At 34.3% G+C, this 19,303-nt stretch overlaps 1 protein-coding gene across 6 annotated transcripts in view; it reads left to right on the top strand.

The window, feature by feature from the left end:
* Nucleotides 1-19,303, top strand: part of EXOC6 (exocyst complex component 6) — a 121,420-nt gene that overhangs the window by 76,699 nt on the left and 25,418 nt on the right. For 3 of the 6 annotated variants that reach the window (XM_039336037.1, XM_039336036.1, XM_039336039.1), the window contains exons 19-21: nt 1,366-1,395; nt 11,715-11,856; nt 13,637-13,710. In XM_039336037.1, coding sequence (XP_039191971.1) covers nt 1,366-1,395; nt 11,715-11,856; nt 13,637-13,710 — 246 coding nt within the window. The remainder of the gene's footprint in view (nt 1-1,365; nt 1,396-11,714; nt 11,857-13,636; nt 13,711-19,303) is intronic. The other 3 variants (XM_039336040.1, XM_039336038.1, XM_039336041.1) reach the window with 1 other exon arrangement.

The raw sequence follows: 19,303 nt of genomic DNA, 5'->3' as shown, positions 1-19,303 counted from the left end.
TAGAGAAAGTAATCCAAATTGTGTATGAATATCAGAGTTTTTAAATATTTACCAATGACTTCAGATACTAGGCTGAGGACAGATCTTTTTGCAGAAGGTTTACCCATGTGCTTATTAAGAGTTGACAAGAGTTAATGTACCAACTTGATGGCACATTGTCATTATCAGTGACTTAGGATATTTTGCAAATTCTAAGATTTGTGGGTGTACATATATTCAACTACAAAGGAAATTGATAGCAAATTATAAAGCAATTTTTAAAACAATATTTTTGGTAAAATTAGCCTATAGTTTAAGGTAAACTTTTTAGAACTGATACTCCTGAGACATGTTGGGCATTATTTCCATTCAGAGGCAAATGATGAGACTTGTAGTCCAACATGTCTGAAAAGTTCCAGATCAGGGAAGGATGACCTAAGGTTAATATTGTACACATAGCTGTTGCAGTATAATCATTCTTTGGTTTTTATTTGGTTTGTTCTTCAAAATTTGTTTGCATTTCCCTTTTCTGTGTTGTCACTTGATAGAAAAACACTGATGTTTTAAAAATAAAGTAAAAGACCATACTAGTAATGAAAATAAGAAGCTTTTTTAACTTTCTCATACTGTAATGGCAGCATATTTTTAGGAATAGGACTGATGATAACAAAAAAGGTTTGGATCACAAGTAGATGTGAGTGGAAAACACTTGCATGCAAACATCTTAAAATAACTGGGTAATTAATCCTTTGGTTGATGGCATCTTGGGCTTTGTGGAATTCTCTTCTGGAGAATTTTAGAGCTCAGGGCTTTAGAGATGGGGGGCCTAGCACTCTGCTGCTAGAAGAGAGGGACTTAAACCCCCCCACCCACCCACCATGCATGTGAGAATACCATCTATAATAATTTGGAGCTATTCATGTTCTGATGTTGTCATACTAACTGAGTAGATGCCCGATATTTTCAAGTTGCATTCCAGATAAATCTTTCCATTCTTTTTTGAAGAAACACAACTTTATGCAGAGTATTTTAGTGCCTTTACGTTAACACTCTGCTTTATATCATTCCTTAATATGTTTGCATATCAGTTAAAGGCAAATGATAACCTATTGAAATTAAATTAAATTAGATTAAATGAGTGCCTATTTGGCTTGTACCGATTACAGACAGGATTCATTGACTTTATCAAAATGAGGTAAAAATCATTCACATTTTGAATCATAATTTTAAAATTGAGATCTTTAGGAAATAAAGCTTAGAAGTAGGTGTTATTTATTTTCTTAAGGCTCCCAGCAGCCCTTTCCCCTGTTACTCAAATGCAATTTAATGTCGACAAGTGTATTTTAATTTACTTTGTTTTGATTGCCTTGCTGATTTCGTTCTCAGAATAACAACAATGACTATGCAGCTATGTCGGTAAGTAGATGCAAGCTCAAGAAAAGCATGCCCTTGGAAAACTTAACTATGGACTGCCTGCAGGCTTATTGCTTTAGTATTGAGTGACTTATAAAGCCCTCTATTTGGTTTGATCTGACTGACTGCTAAGTTGTATAGCAGCATGCAGAATCCAAGTTGAAGACTAACCCTGGTCTTTTGGACATAAGGCAGAAGGAACCTTTTAAAGACTCGTAGAAACATGATACAGCCTGTGTTGCATCTGAAATGAGATCATTCAAAGGAAACTTTAAGACTTCTTGGATTTGAGGTCAGGTGTCAAAATGCAACTGTGGGATGTGCATACGAAATCAGGTTAAAATGGCCAGATAGTGGCTGAGAATAAAGAGCTGGTGAAAGTTTTAGCCCCTTTTAAAAACATACTTTTTGAAGTGTGGAGAATGTCTGTACCCAAATGTATTTCATAAAGATGATGGATTGCTTTAAAGGATTTGTGCCCCAATTATTTTCAGGTCATCAGCTTATTTTAAGCATTTTACTTTAGTCCAACACAATATTTGCATTTTAGTGAACAATTGCAACTTTTAAATAGTTGGGATTTTTATGTTTTATATTTTATAGAATACAATTATGCATAATTGTATTCTATCTGACAAGATTGCATTATCTAAGTCATATTTCTTTCAATTGATAGTATTTTTATATAATTTTCAATATCCACACTGTAATGAAAAAAGGATATGTTACTAAAAATTAAAAATAGCTTATAATGGTTCAGATATGTTAAATATATAAAATTGAAGCAATCACATTTGATGTTTTACTGAATGTTTTAAGAAAGGAGGTAAACAGTTGGGGAAAGCTATAATATCATCGAAGGGGTTGAATTTCTGTTCCTTCACCTTTAACCATCTTTAGTAAATCTAATTTAATACATTAAAAAATAAGCCAAAAAAGTATCCTGTTGAAATCAACAGTTTGAACCAAATGTTAGTGGTATCAATGGGATTCCTTTCACTCTTCCATTGTGGAATGTAAGAAACTGGCCAATAATGATGAGGTGACCTGTAATGAGTTTATTGCAGATATACAGGAATATAAAATCAGAAAGGAGTGGATAACGTGAAACAGAGTCCTAGCTAACAGACCCTTTTATATATTCATTTTTTGAAATTAGCTGCTTCCAGATACTTTGAAATTAATTCCATTGTATCCAAGAAAGCATGCTTGTTTTAAGGAGTTTTTGACCAGTATATTTAGAGGATGCATATAGGAGAAACCTGTACTGCCCAATAATAAGTGAATTGCTGCTTATCCAGTTGTTTATCTTTTTAGTAAATGTACTTGATTTCAGGAACTAATTCACATTGCAGTTTTAACATGGGCACTTCCAAGTTTTGCACTGATATGCTCTATCAAGCAGCTTGAATTTCAGACAGAGATGCAGTTATTTGTCTTTTAAATTTGAGAAATGGCATATGCCATCTTTAAATTGAAGCCTTATTTACATTAAGCAGAAGCTACAGTTTTAAGCATTATACTTATACGTTGGATATATCAGATTAAGTTATTACCTTAAATAGTTACTTCTATTGCTTGATCCTAGTTTTATTAGTTTCCGCACTTTATTCTATAGCTTTTACTTTTTTGAACATGTCCTTTATATAGATAGAAATAACGAAACTAAAGTATTTAATTAAATACTTTATTTACAAATGCTAAACTTTTTGCTTCAATTGTTTCTACGGTTCACAATATTCCCTGTTATTTTTTATACTGTCCTATATAAATGGGAATCTGTGCCAAGACTTGCAGATTAATGATCTGTTCTAAGAGAAATACATAGATTCTGACTGGTGGAATGCACATATATTTTCTTTAGAAGTAAAGTTTCTTGCTTCTTGTTGATAGAATTCAAAGAAAGTGTCGATTGTTATGACAATTCTTGGGCCTGAGATTTTGCTCTGATCGTAGACATTTATATAGAGGCTATGTTTTTAATTTACTAAAAGTTTATTTCTAATTTGAATTTAAATTTTATAAAAAATAGGTTTCGGAATTTTATTAGGTTACTTTAATGTTGGAATCCTTAGCAATGAGTGTTAGGTAGATACTTTGGATCCAATGGATATATCCAATTTAATTATTTTAATTAACATCTATTTCTTTATTCATTTTCAGATTTATTGGCTGCCCATCTTGTGGTTCAGATGATTCTTAGCTTTGTAAATAACTTTTAACATTGAATTTTAATCATTCTTGCCTGTTTTTAAATTTTATATGTGTTTTTGTGCTTTAATATTTTATTTGTGTACCTTTCCAGAGTCCCTGTGTGAGGGAGATGGACAATTTTAAAATTAGATAAATAAATGCTACTACAATGATTAGTTTAAAAAAAAAGGGGGGGGGTCCCTGAAAGTCCCTGGCTCTGAAGCTACAGCTGGTGTAAAGTAGTTTTGGGGCCCCCAAGAATGGGCCCTGTAACACCACTGCTCCACAAGCTGCATTGGTTGCCACTCTGCTTCCGGGTGCCATTCAACGTGTTGGTGATCACCTTTAAATCCCTGGCATGGGTCCAGATTACTTGATGGACTATCTCACCTCACTGAAATTGGCCTATATCACTTGTCCCGGCAGAAGAGGTATATTGCGGGTCCCTTCAACCCAATTATTCCGGCTGGCGGGGGTCCAGGTGGTGCTATTGCTCCTGCTCTTTGGAACATTTTGACCCCCGATGTGAGGTTAGCCCCAACTCTCCTATATTTTTGTAAGGACCTAAAGATATGGCTGTGCCAGTCGGTTTGGGGCCCAGTGGGGGAACAGTGCAACGGAGTTGGTTGATTAATAACAGATCCCACCTCCTCCTTACTCTGCACCCGCCCTACTCATGTGTCTTTGGTTTTAATGTTTGATTTTAACTTATTATGCTTTAACTTGGATGTAACTGTAAGCCACACAGAGTTATCCTATGCTAAGATGGGCAGCAAATAAATTTTATAAACAAACAAACAAATAAATAAATACTGACCCATATTATTTTATATTGCTTCTATTACAAAGATATTCAGTTTAGTCTAAAGTTTCCCAACTGGAGGGAGGAGGACTAGAACTCAGCTCCCTAGTTTCTAGTCCAGCACCTTAGCTCCTACGTCAAACTGGCTCTCAATATGTATCACTATACATTTCTTAAACAGTAGCATAACCTCAGGATTGAGTGTAGAAAATACGTAATTATCAATGGTATATATCATCAGCATATAAGCAATTTATATTCAACTTCATTTATTGTTATATCCAAAATGTCCTCTCAGTTGAAGATTGATAAATATTATTTGCTTGAGCATCAGGGTCCATTTGTATACAGAAGACAGATGCAGAGGGGAGATGTTGAGGAAAGAAAACTCAGTCATATATAACTTCCCGTCATTCTATAAGATTTTCTCTATTTCTTAAAAGTTTTATTAAGAGTTGCCCAATAAATTAGTTTTGATGAATTTTTAGCATACAAAGCAATCTTCACAACAGAGCATGCTCCAAATTTACTTGTTTGTGGTTTTCCTTGCATGCATATCCATGCTGGCTATTATGGCCAAGCAATATTTAATTAAATAAAACTAATGCACAGGATTGACCATGGCTGTCTTCACATCCTTCTTAAGCTTTTATTTATTAGTCTTGGTTTGCTGAATATTAATTTATTATCTTGTGAGTCTTTGAATCTTGTGAGTCTTTATGGCGTACAGTAAATGCATTACAATTACCAAATAAATACTATTATAATAATAAAAATTACAATTCATCTCCAGATTCATTCCAATTTTGGTATATCTCCTGTTCTCATTTCAGTCCCCAAATGCATATTTAAAAAGCAGTTTTTAAAAATAACTTCCTAGGAGTGAGGGTGTGTTCTTATGTCTGTTGGAAGGACATTCCATGGGAGGGATCCTCTGCAGGGAACACTCATCTGAGGGTCCCCTGTTAGTCGTTATATTTTATACAGGGCAAGGACTCTCACTAAGTACTTCCAGTGGTCTTGAAGGTGACCAGGCCCCCAAACCACCTGGAACTTTAAAGATGATCACCAACATAAACTGGCAAATAACACAGATTGTGCAACAACGGTTATTATATGATGATGTCATTTTTAAAAAAATTCACATGTTGGCACTGCATTTTGCACTCATTGACCTATTGATATGTTCATCCCAGTTGATACATAATTTACCTCTGCTTTATATTTTATTGGAACTATTATTACTTCCAATTTATTATGTCGCTTGTTGCTTTGCACTGTGGCATGATGTCATGGTGGCCACATAACCGCAAAAATGTCTTTGGATAGCACTGACTCAATGGCCTGAAGAAACAGAGATGAGTACCGTCTCTTAAAGTCGGCTATGACTAGCGGAGTCAAAGCTGCAGCAACTTCTTTCTCCTCTTGGTGTGTTACCAGATCTTCTACAAAAGCAATTTGTTCCCCATGTGCATCTTACAAGATAGTTTGGGGAAATATTGTTTATTAACTGATCACCAAGAAATTGAACAATTAGCTCAATAATATAAAAGATATCCATATGCTGGAGAGAGAAGTAAATCCGCAGAATTTTTCATTTATGTATTCCTTGGACTTATAACCAAGATAATTTACAAAGACTGATTGGTTTTCTATTTCAAAATTGTTATCAGTATTTATGAACCATTTGGCCTGTATTGGTACTGCTAAGTGTTTTATAGTGTACATTTACCTTCACATTCTAGATCTTCAGAAATACAGATCATGTATTGCACATGCTTTAATGTGAATGTTAGTAATTATGGCAGTACATTCAGTCATCAATTCTTACATGATTTGGAATAATTCTGAAAGATTTCAAATAATTCTGGAGATTATTTTCCTTTAAATAATTATTAAAATGTGTTTGGAAAAATTATACTTTGGGGAAATAAAGGAGATTTAGTATGAGTTATTAGCCTTTTCAGGATTGCTTTATACGAATAGTAAGTATTCACAAGCTGTTCTTGGGGAAATCTGTCCTTTGTCCAAAAGATCACAGTTGTGCATCTAAAAAGGCCTGACTACATATTTCCTTATTATGCATTCACATAAATACATCCTTATTATTTTTAGTCAGACAATCAACTTTAGGTGTTTATTAAACTTCATTTTGTACAGAGAACGATTTCTGGGTTTATCAGTTATTGTCCAACACAGGCAAACATATTTATTATTAGCAAAGATTACACTTAGTTATCATTGATCAACTAAGTTTTAATTCTTTCCATCATTTTAAGATACACACCAAAATACCTGAATTTGAATTTTATATTTAAGACATTGAAAGAAGCTTCCCCTTAATGTGTCATGTAATATTGTTAAATTAACAATGAAGCTAGACTGTCAGAGCTAACAGACAAGTCTTGTTGTTCGCTGTTTGCTTGGAGATTGTGGATTGTGTTTTATTGTTCCTATGATTGGCAGTAAAAGCCTTATTTCACAGCTTGCAGCAAAGGGGCTATTGGATAAAGTGCCATGGTGCTCTGCAAGCTATAGTCAAAAACTGTCCATCAGAAGCCCACATCGCCTACTTAGAGAAAGGAGTTTCTTACTGATCCTTCCAAATGTCGTTTCATGCTGTCCTTGATTGGCACAGCCTGGCAGGGAGGATAGATGAATCTGTCACCGGCTGGTTAATTGTGTTGCTGGTCTCAGTCTGACATCAGCTCTTTGACTCTTAAGTGGCTCAATACAAAACAAATTAGGAGATTGTAGTCATATTTCTCTTTCTATATGCTCTGACTTTGTTGAATGCAGTCCATAAATCATATTGACTGACATCCTACTGAATGATGAAAGCTGCTTTTGAGACATCGAGCGTAGGCCGAGAAAGCAGCACCACCAAGGTGCCATGGAAGGATGCATATGGCTGACCCTTTGGGAATTTCCTAAGGGCCAAATGTTTCTTTACAGCAATTGTTCCTAAGAGAAAAGCTTTGGGGCAGTACAGAAAAGATTTAACATGTCAGCAGATTCTCTTTTACAAACGGCTTTGAAATATAAGACATTTGTCTGAGGATTTTCTCTTTTTACCAATGTGGTCTTCAGCAGATTTGAAGAAGAGGGGAAATCTAGGTGCAAATATCTTGTAGCAGGTGTTATTTTATGTAACAAAACCCTTATTTTGTGTGCTTTGTAAAGATAAAATAAAATGTAGGGATAGTTGGGACCCACAAATAAATTTAAAGATGTTAGAAGTAATGAGATAGTAAGAGCCATTATAAAACATAGTTAGTGTTAAAGAAAAATTTTCAATAAAATTAGTATTTATTATTATAAATTACTTAGGTATAACTTAACAGTAATTCAAAAAGCAGTATTACGTTAATGGATTCATACATGTATTATATATAATAGGTTTGTTTTAGTTTCTTTGATAAGCCTGAGCAGTAAAATATGGAGAGCTAAATTGTTCAACATGAATTTGGATTACTAGTTTTCATAAATAAATGTATTTAACAATTATATTTTCAACTTGGAAGAGTTATATTTTTAAAAAAATGTGTAGATAAATGTGTTAGTGTAATTTTATATGTATATCCACACATATACAGACCCACACAATGATTCTAGTATATTAAGCAGTCTTCTAGCTTATGGTTAAACTTTAGGTCTTACCTCTTTAACAAAAACCTAGTTATCTCAAATACAGATAATACAATATTTTTCCCTTGTGCATGTGTTTTTTAATGCCATGACAGCAATAAGCCTGTAGTCGGAGTGCATAGTTGAAAGCAATTCTGTTGCTTCTCTGCATAGGATGTTAGCATTTGTCTATCATCGTAGAACATACACTTGATGTACATTTATGAAACTTGGCTTTAAAAAAAGCCTTGTAGCTTCTCTTGTATCATGCATTGTAACCATTACCTTGTGGTCCACTACTTTTAATACATTTATCTGAAAGCTTTGAAATGCCTAGGTTGGAAGACAAACAGGAAATGGAATATAGTACACCAATATATACTAATAACATGTTAAATAGGATTTAATTTTGTGCTAATTTGGGGATGGCCAATATTTTATTCTTTATATATGTTATATGATATATGTTTATATCTGAGTCATTTTAGTCTAATGGTCAAGGCAACAGGCTAGAAATCAGGAGATGGTGAGCAACACAATTAACCAGCCTTAATCATGAAAGCCAGCTGGGTGACTTAGGGCCAGTCACTCTCTCTTAACCAAACTGACCTCACAGGGTTGTTGTTATGGGGAAAATAGGAGAAGGAAGATATGTTGGATATGCTCGCTACCTTGAGTTATTTGTAAAAATAATAAAGGCAGAATACAAATAAAATATTATAAAGGCATCTTAGTCAATCTGTTACATAAAATACAGGGCTAATCTCACAGAGCCCTGCATTACATTAAAACATGCAGTTGTTTTATTAAATCAAAATAAGACTTTCAATTAGTATCTTAAATCTGTTATCTTATAATTCAGTTAAGGCCATTGATTCTTATCTTCCCTTCTATCCCTCCCCTTCAAGACTCTGTTTTCATTCATATTGATACCGTTCCATTTGGGGAATAAAACTGCATGTCTGCTGGTGTACTTATGAATGACTTTTGCAGTTGTTTAAGCATGTGGATTGTGTATTCACTTTTTATATGTTTGGTTGATACTTGGCTTTTGGTAGTTGGCTTGTTTCAGTTGCTGTATAGTTTTAGAAAATATTTCAATTTTTGAATGACCAACAAAAAGACACCTTTTGAAGCAGCCTCTAGAGCTTGTTGAAGATTTATAGTAGGTACATGCTTCAAACATGATTTGGAAGAAGTACTTTGGAACTTGCGTGACCACAACACTGCTGGTACTCATTAAAATAACCCAACTTTCTTGAAGCTTTGACAGCAGTCTGAATAACAAGATGACACTCATTAAACTCTAAGCAGCTGAATGTTCTGGAGGGTTGAAAAAGGCTGAACTATATTAATGAAGAGCAGAGACGTACAATGACTGCATATTTTTCCAAATAATTTTTGAAGTTTGCACCACCACTATGGGTTACATGATACTATATATTGCCCACAAATAAATACTAAGGAGCAAAATAAGTAGAATTTCCCAAGAATATCCTTTTAATATTTTATCATAGTTGGGAACCTATAAATGCTAAATTGGTTTGCAGTGAAATGGTGATTCACTTTCACCTTATATTGTTTTCACACGGGACCACTTGCTTAATCTATGTATGCAAGCCATAAGGAGGCTCTGGTTTTGCCATTATCCTTTCTCATTTGTGGAAATTCTTCTGTTTCAAATGGGTTCTTTCAACTGTCCTCTGGTCACAAAAACATTTATTTAAAAAAGGCAGAATAATTGACATATAGTCCTCAACAATCAACCGATCACTTGGCAATCATTTAAATTTATGAGGGGCACTTTGCAAGCGGCTCACTTTATGGACATTTACAGCATCCCATAGTCATGTGAGCGTAAATTTTGACATTTTTTTGCCAGTTTCTAGCATTTACTTTTGGTTTCCAGCAAAAACTCCCGTTGGATAAAACAATCTTGCTTAAGGACCATGGTGTTTGCTCAACAGCTATGGTGTTTATTTAACGACCACAAAAAAGATTGTAAAATTGAACATGATCATAATTGCAGGCTCAGTTGTGGTCATTGAGGACTACTTACTCTATAGTATCAAGAAATAGAAATAGAAATTGGAACAGAACAGAACAGAATAGAATAGAATAACAGAGTTGGAAGAGACCTTGGAGGTCTTCTAATCCAACCCCCTGTTTAGGTAGGCAACCCTATATACCATTTCAGACAAATGGCTGTCTAGTCTCTTCTTAAAAACTTCCAGTGTTGGAGCATTCACCACTTCTGGAGGCAGGTTGTTCCACTGGTTAATTGTTCTAACCGTCAGGAAGTTCCTCCTTAGTTCTAGGTTGCTTCTCTCCTTGGTTAGTTTCCATTCGTTGCGTCTTGTCCTGCCTTCAGGTGCTTTGGAGAATAGCCTGACTCCCTCTTCTTTGTGGCAGCCCCTGAGACATTGGAACACTGCTATCATGTCACCCCTCGTCCTTCTTTTCATTAGACTAGACATACCCAATTCCAGCTTATATCCAGAAACACCCTTGAATTTATTGTCTTCTAAATCATTCCATTTTTTTTTCCTCTTGAAGATTCATATCACAAGATAAGATAAATAGCCTGCTCATGCTTGTTTTCTGGGAACTACATGGGCTCTGCAGCAGTACCAAAGTGATTTGGTCAACTTCCCAGTCTAGTATAAAGCCCTGGTATTTTCTGATGATTTATCCAACTAATATGTCTGATCCTTCTTATCCTTCTTACCTTTTTGAGATCAGCCAATGTCACCTCCATGGATTGACCTGATATGGCATTCGTTCTAAACTAAAACAATCTAAGAACACAATCTAAATCCATATGCAAATATCCTGGGCTGTAATAAGTGTGTAAAGGATTGTAGTGCAATTTAATATTAAATAAACATGCACAGGATGTCACTGTGGAATGCTACAGAACTTAAATTCATGGATTAGTTATATGGCCAGATGACTGATAAGATCATTACGGTGGTTGTTGTAAAGAAAAGGCTTTTCTTTAATATTGAAATGAGAAGGAGCCCAAGTTACTTAGCATAGTGCAAAGTTTGTTAATAGTTGGAGCTCTGTTTCTTTAGCTTAAATCCGAATTGGTCACTTATTAAAATATAAGTTCACTAAAATGAATGGAACTTCTTTTCTTGAAAATGCACACATGCCCAAAAAATTATATTGGCTCCCAGCAACAAGTTCTATACTGTTTTTATTAGCTATCAGCCAATGGGACTTAAACTGTTAATATGAAACATCTTTGAACAGTTATGTATATCTTAAATAATGGACAGCTTCATGCAAGTTGGAAATTTTTTAATATTTAGAATCCTCCTACTTACACAGAAAAATTCATGGATAGGGAGGAAAGCAACTGAGTGTTTTGGCAGAAAATATATAGCTTCCAGGGACATTTGTAGTAATATCCTGTAAATATCAAGACCTTTTTCGTCCCCTAATTTGTTTACAAAAATAAAGAACAGCAACAAAAAATAATATCTTACCCATTTTTGTCTATTTGAAAATTCTTGGATGTTGGCTCAAGCATCCAAGGGAAACTATTATTGTGAAACAAAGCCAAGCATTCCTTATCTGTTTGTCTTGAGTTGAATAAATGCTCAGGGTCGCAGTGGGGGGGGGGGGAGTGGGACATCTTTGTGACAAGAAGTGCCAGTTTATTTCTGTAATGTGTTTGCCTTTTCTTTAATAGGGAAAAGTAGCTCAGACTGCTTGTATGTCTGCTTGCCAGCATCTCTCAACCTCCCTGATGCAGATGCTGTTGGATAGCGACTTGAAACAGATCAGCATGGGAGCTATTCAGCAATTTAATTTAGATGTCATACAGTGTGAATGTAAGTATGCAATTCTGAATAAAAGGCATGCTTTGAATGTATAAACTATGGAAGCCAGAAATCTATGAGTCTGGCTTATCAGTTATTTGAAGTATTGTGGAATCTGGATGCCTTTTGATGTTGTGGTTTGTTTTTGGACTGAGAAGGAAAAACTACATATCTATTTTGTTTTTTTCCTGTGGAACTTGTAAAAGATTATTGGCTCTGATGATTTTCTGCCATTGTTGAGATCTTCCTAGAATTTTATTTGCTAGTACAGAGGATCTTTCTATGGACAATTCTAAGAAATTAAGCCACTTGAGAGAGTGACATTACGTTTGTTATTTAACTGAATTCATTAACATCTTTGTCTTAGTAATGATCCTAACTTTCAACAGAATTTTGCATGAGCCAAATGAAAGCTCTTAGTTGGTAAAAATAACATAAATATCCAAATATTCGTTATATGCCAAGTATTTTATTAAATTGATTTGAGCTGAACTTTCTTTTGTCTCCCTCTGCTGGTAACTTGAACATTTATTATAACAAAAGAAAATATTGCTTTTGATTATTAGTGTAGTGCATTTAAAGAAATTAAATAATGTAGTTTCGACTCAAAGTTTATGAAATAATATATTTTCGATACTACAGAATCTTTTTAATGTTTCTACTGCTGCAAAAAAGAGGCAAGTCCTGTGGAAATTAACTCTGATAGAAATTGCTCAGTTGTTTTCATCTTGTTGAATCAGAATGATGGGTTTCAAGAATTCTTCCCAAACATAAATATATACTTTCTTAAATATACTGTAATGGAATACTTGATTCATTCACCTCTTTATGTTTTTGGGTGCAGAAGATTGATATCCAATTTTACATTTAAAATTTCTTCAGATCAGTCTGAGCAGACACATATCTGCAAAAGTCATAAATTCAAGGATTGGTCATGAAGTTATTTTTCTTCACCTTCATAATTGTGAATGGTCGTTAAATGAGGATTACCTGTAATTGCTTAAATTAGCTTAATAATTGTTTGTCAGCTTTTTTTTCTTTGACATTCTCTTTATATTCCCTTTATGAACCTAAGAAGATGTTTACTTAAACCACCACAACATCAACAGACTGAACTGAACATTTGTTATAGATGGTTAGGTACTGGATATTCTGTCTTGCAAGAATTCTGGGTTAGCTGCCTCATCTGAATCCTTTCCAATCTCATTAATCCCTTTGTCTAATTATTGCTGCATCTTTTTTCTGCATCCTTCTATACTTGATTTCCTATTTGATAGATCCCCCCAAGCTCCAGAAATGGCTTTTTAGCTAGCAAACATTTACAATAAAGCATTTATTCAATAAAAAGCTTATATAGTGTATATTTTTTCTTTGAAATGGTCTTCATGAATATATATATAGTTCATGGGGAAAATGGTCTAAGTTACTTTACTCTAACATGATTTTATTTAAAAATCTACATTGAGAAATTTCCTGGAAGAAAATGTTGTTTCATATAGCCCATTCCTAGCAAACCAATTTTTTTCAGAATCCTGATTTATCATTCTGTGTAAATCTGGCTAATTCTTCCTCTTAATGAGGAATTCAAAGTAATTAACAATTAATTAATAATTTATAATCCTTAAAATCAATATAAACGAAAACAAGATTACAAATGTATTCTGTTTTCCTAAGAAATTAAGTCAACCCCCTCCTCACACACACACACGCAGTCAATAAAAATCATAGAATGTACCAAATCTAGATGCTTCCTGACATTTTTTTCCCACAAACTCTTATTATTTCTTTTCAGTGTTTGCAAGTTCTGAGCCTGTACCTGGATTCCATGGAGAAACCTTGCAATTAGCATTCATTGATCTCAGACAAGTAAGATGTTGTTATTTATTTATTTGGTTCCTTCTAAAAAATACTCCACAAATTCCGGTTGTTTCAAGTCAATTCAAATTCAGTTCAAAATTGTCTAAACATTGCTATATAATGCTTATTTGTATTTCCCAAGCAAAGCTGTTTTCTGAAAATGAAATGTTGCAATGTCAAATAATTTTGTCAGTTACTGCTACTATTGTTGTTACTTTATCAGTCTTTTAATTTTTTTATTTCTATTTGTTCACTTATCATACTTGATATTCCAACCTTAAAACATAACAGAAATTAATCCTGCAATATTAAAAAAAGGAATGAAGCCAACCATTCCTATCCTTAAATTTAACTATTTTTAAAAGATGTGGTTGTAGTCTTTTTAAAAAAGCTAACAAATTGATTAGATTCCTTAATCCAATAAGGAATGCATTCCATCTGTCTGGGGCGCTTATAGAAAAAGATCAGTTCGGAGATGCCAGTAGATGAACCCTAGCAACCATCAATAGACCTTCGTGGATGACTTAGTAGGCAGGAGTGGGGGGGATATAAAGAGGGATCAAACTGGAATGTCTTGTCTCAGGTAACCTAGATCCAAATGATGCAGGGCTGTACAAGTTAATAAACAGCACATAGTCATTCCTCTAGGAACAAATTGGCAACCAGGAAAAGGTTTTTAGTACAAGTGTACAACTAATCTGGTTTTGGTTAATATATCAAGATGGCTTGCATAGAGCACATAAGATTACCAATGAAGGAGAATATTTGTAACTCATGGTTGGAATGAGTTGGGATCCTCGGTGCTCTCTGAGCTTGCTTGTTTTCTTGCAGATGTTTCATTACCTTAACTAAGTAACATCATCAGTGCTAGTGAATTATACTGATGATGTTACCTAGTTAGGGTAATGAAATATTTGCAAGAAAACAAGCAAGCTCAGAGAGCACCGAGGATCCCACACATAAGATTACATAAGTTATGATTTTCCTAAACTTATTCCTATTTTTAATATTTTGGATAGGCTGCATAACTTAATTATTTCTGCTTAAATATACTAGTTTTGAAATCACATGATAATGTCAGGATTCTGGCAGATATCAATGCATTGCAGCAATAATGTGTTCACTGGGACTGGAGAGAAAGCAGATTTATCTATATGCTCATTTTACTTGGCATACTGAAGCAAAAGATAATGTCTCACCAGACAATTAAGACAAATTCGTTTAGCAAGTGTGAGATTACAAGTTCAGTTTTAAAATATGGATGTGCTAATTTGGAATGTGAGGACCACGACGTTTGAGGTTTAGCAGCCCAAAACCTAACAGTGGACTTGCAACTTAAATAAGAAACTTGGTATCCCATCGCTAAAGCATGAAGTAGCGTTGCCAACAGATAGTTCTCAGTGTCCAGATCTCTTGTTTGTAGGATATTGGTTACCCAAGTATTTTAGAAATAGATTAAAGTGCAATATGGAACTAGATGAACTTGAAGCTATTTGTTAGTCATGATGGTAGGTATGTTGTGTTACTGAGGAAGGTGTTTGCTTACTTCATCTATTCTTCGTTCCTACATTGGTGATTTCGCCTATATTCCAGATTCTAGGTTCTGCATCCTCTCAGCTTTGTAATATTTTGCAAATTGGGTCTTTTGAATAACAAGAACAGAAAAGTTATTATCACTATGTTTTGGTATTTTTATAAGTGCTTCATGAAAGGCAACACATTTTTGAAGAAATACAGTAATACACAATCAAAGATAAAAAATATGGCATTATTTAGGTTTATGCAATTTTAATATTGAGAGCTGAAAAAGAACTCAAGATTTTCTGGTGATAAAGGAGTATAGAGAAAGAAACTCTTCTTCATATACTTAATTTCTGCAATTCATTGGTACAAGATGAAAAGTAGGCTTTTCAATAGCAGAAGTAGCCATTTACTTTACCTTTGGTTGAAAGTTTATTCTGATCCAGCAAAGTAATCAATGAGAATTTATGTTCCTGAAATTTTCATGACCAATTCCATCAATTAATCAAATACCATTTTAATTTCACAGCAAATGTCATTAGTCACCATAGAGAGAGATCTTGTCATTCTTACCAAAAATGAGATTAAGGCTTTTCTTGGCAATTCATCTGTTATAGAAAATTCCATCATTTTAGATGAAACTCTTCAATTAGCAAAAGGTTGTATATTAAGATCATAAATTAGATGATCAATACGTAAGGTTGAATTCTAATATATTTACATTTTAATGAAATTACTGTTTTAATATATGCTGGCAGACTGCCTTATTTCTATAGGAGGTTATATGTTATATAAATGCAAAAAAAGGTAAATTAACTTTAATGTGATTTTTTAAAAAATGTATTTGATCTTAGAGATCATATGCAGCAGCATAACAGGAAACATTTTATTACAATATTACCTTTACAAACAGAAATCATATTTGAAAATATTTATTCTAGGGTAGGATCATGCTTAGAGCTCTAAAACTGAAACAGAAGGAACACAAGCATCTTTGTTCATTTGACCTGGGATATAAGTTAATCCTCAGAAAAATATTGTGTGTGGGTTTTTTTTACGCATCTAATCAATCAGTTATTTTACAAGCTTTCTTTGTTAGCCTAGTTTTTTCCCCACATATCTCTTGGGCAGTAAACTACACAATCCATGTGTGTATGTGTGTGTGTGTGTGTGTATATGTATGTATGTATGTATGGGTGTATATATCAGGAAGCATTGCTTAAATAAACATATACAGTATATATATAGTATATTACTATCTCAAATATTTATGCAACAATTATTGTAGTCAGTTGGCTACATTGTTTTCTTCTGCTTTTGAATGCAAAATTTGAAGTAAGTTCCCCACCCATTTATTTTTTTTTCTGTCTAACTCACAACTCGTGTCAATGATATTTAAGTTTTATGAAGGATTTAACACCCTTTCCCTCTTCTCTATTTATGATTCATTTCTCTCTTAATAGGATAGATGACAGTTCTTTTCAAGAATACTTAGAAAGGCAACAGAGCCATTTCAGAGGGTTATTATAAGAGGTCAGGCTTCTGTTCTTTAGTTTGAATCTGATACTGTTTCATGAATTGCAGGGTATGAAAGATAAGGAAGTAAGTCCAGTGGTCAGGTTTTACCTGCCCACCCGGACTGTGCCCTGAGGTCAAGCTCCTGATATTTGCTGTTTGGTGCAGAGGAGCTGATGACAGGTAGGGGCTGGTACAAAGGGGAAAGCTTGAACCATATCAAAGCTAAAAGGCAAGAGAATTGGGACATTGCAAGAGACTGTAGCTAAAAGATGGATCAGCAGGATTGCCCTCTTTTTAAAAAGTAGCTGACCTGTGAGAGAAAAAACTTTATCGTCCTGCCAATCACATGCTTGCTAATGGAAGCCAGTTATCTCAACAACAGTTTAGCCCCTTGGTGTGATTTCATAACACTTTACAAGATTTGGAGGAGAGGGCAGTACGTATTGGTAATTTTCACCAAGAATACTATAGCGCATATATAAAAGCTTGATAGTTAGCTAAAGAAATCTACATAGCTGTTTCAGAGATCTTCTTAGAAGTTTCCCTACACAGGGAATACACAGAAGAACATCCCGCCTAGCCTAGCACAGATGATAATCTACAGTACATAGTATTTTGCATCCCCTACGTAAGGATGGTTTTGTTTCTGTTTTATTGAAAGTGGCCTTCCAAAGTCATTTGGGCAGAATTATATTTTCAGATTGATTTCAAATTATTCGGTACACAGTATTTTAAGGCAAACAAAAGGATTTTCCAATCTAGAAAAAAAATAAATCCTAACTTCATGTATATTGTGATAAGAACTACAGTTCTGATAAAACTGCATTTTTCAAGGAAAGGTACAGCTCAGTAAAAATGCTAATCCAGTGTGGGGCTGATGTGGAAAAGCAAGTATTCTGATGAGAATTAATAGACAAGAGTCTGAAAATAGATAAATTTGGATAACTTTTTTAAAAAGAGATTAGGCAAATTTAGGAAGAGGAATTCTATATTGCTATTTAACGCAAGAGCTGTCTATTTTAAATTTTGTGACAATCCATTCCATACCATTTGGGGGAGTTCACAAGTCAGAAGGGCTATTGCATTTATGTAGTGCTTATGGACTTCTCATTAGGATCTGATATTGCACTGAGTCATACTGTATGCCAGTGTTTCCCAAACTTGACAATTTTAAGGCATGAGGACTTCAACTCCCAGAATTCCACAGCCAGCAATGCTGGCTGTGGAATTCTGGGAGTTGAAGTCCTCATGCCTTAAGATTGTCAAGTTTGGGAAACACTGCTGTATGCTAAAGCCCTCACAGTACACTCTGGTTAAGAACTCTTGGTTGTATCAAAAGTTTCTCCTAAAATGAGTAATGCCTTACAGCAAGGGTCTTCAAACTTGGCCCTTTTATGACTTGTGGACTTCAAGCTGGCTGAGGAATTCTGGGAGTTGAAGTCCACAAGTCATAAAAGGGCCAAGTTTGAAGACCCCTGCCTTACAGCAACTCTGTAAAGTCCAGTACTGACTCTTACAACCTTTTTATGGTTCTTCTATTTCAGTCTAAGTTTAATGAAAGTGGGAATATGTGCAGAAACTAAGTGTTCATAGGTGTAGTAGAAATCAGATCAATATGTGATTCACCAACACTTTGGATTTAGCACACCTCTTTGTTGATAGAATGCTTGGTGAGAACTGTTTCCTCTGTGATGAATATCAAATACATTTTGTTTTGTTTGACCGTTATAAAATTTGGGTTTGAATTTCTCCTGGCTTCCATTTCTTCTGGCTTGTATTTCAGTGACTTTCCTTTCTAGAAATCTTGGAATGTAGCCTATAAGGTTGGTATTTCCATATAAGGGCAGTCTTTACATTTAATAGAATTAAATTATTAGAACCACTTTCAGCTACAGTGGAAGGATAGGATAGTAATGCTCCAATAAAACAAGTTGGAATTTCAAATGTTATAAAAATGATTCCCAGTAATTTTTGGCTAAACCAATGATAAGAAACCCAAGAATGATCACTTGCTGAGAATGGATGATATTTCAAAATGGTTACTAAAGTAAATGTGAGTCAGATAAAAGGTGTGTGCTGTGTGTTTTCCCTCCTACTGTAGAGGCTTGAAGGGTTACATTTACTGCATCATGAAGGCAAAATTCTTCTCTTTTTGGAACTGAGGCAAATTAACAAAAGCAAAGTAATTAATAAAATTTAAGTGTAGATGGTAAAATATCAACAACTTATATCTAAAATTTAGAAATAAGCAGGCATCTGTGTAAATGGAAATACAGTTTCACATACCATATTTTCCGGCGTATAAGACGACTAGGCGTATAAGACGACCCCCGACTTTTGAGAAAACTTTCATGGTTTAGAACAGTGGTTCTCAACCTTCCTAATGCCGCGACCCTTTAATACAGTTCCTCATGTTGTGGTGACCCCCAACCATAAAATTATTTTTGTTGCTACTTCATAACTGTAATTTTGCTACTGTTATGAATCATAATGTAAATATCTGATATGCAGGGTGTGTTTTCATTGTTACGAATTGAACATAATTAAAGCATAGTGATTAATC

This window comes from Crotalus tigris, unplaced genomic scaffold, assembly GCF_016545835.1.
Source record: "Crotalus tigris isolate CLP2741 ecotype Arizona unplaced genomic scaffold, ASM1654583v1 scf7180000017663.5292952, whole genome shotgun sequence".
NCBI classification, from domain to species: domain Eukaryota; kingdom Metazoa; phylum Chordata; class Lepidosauria; order Squamata; family Viperidae; genus Crotalus; species Crotalus tigris.
The sequence above is the reverse complement of the archived record's forward strand: the minus strand, read 5'-3'. Positions and strand labels throughout refer to the sequence as shown.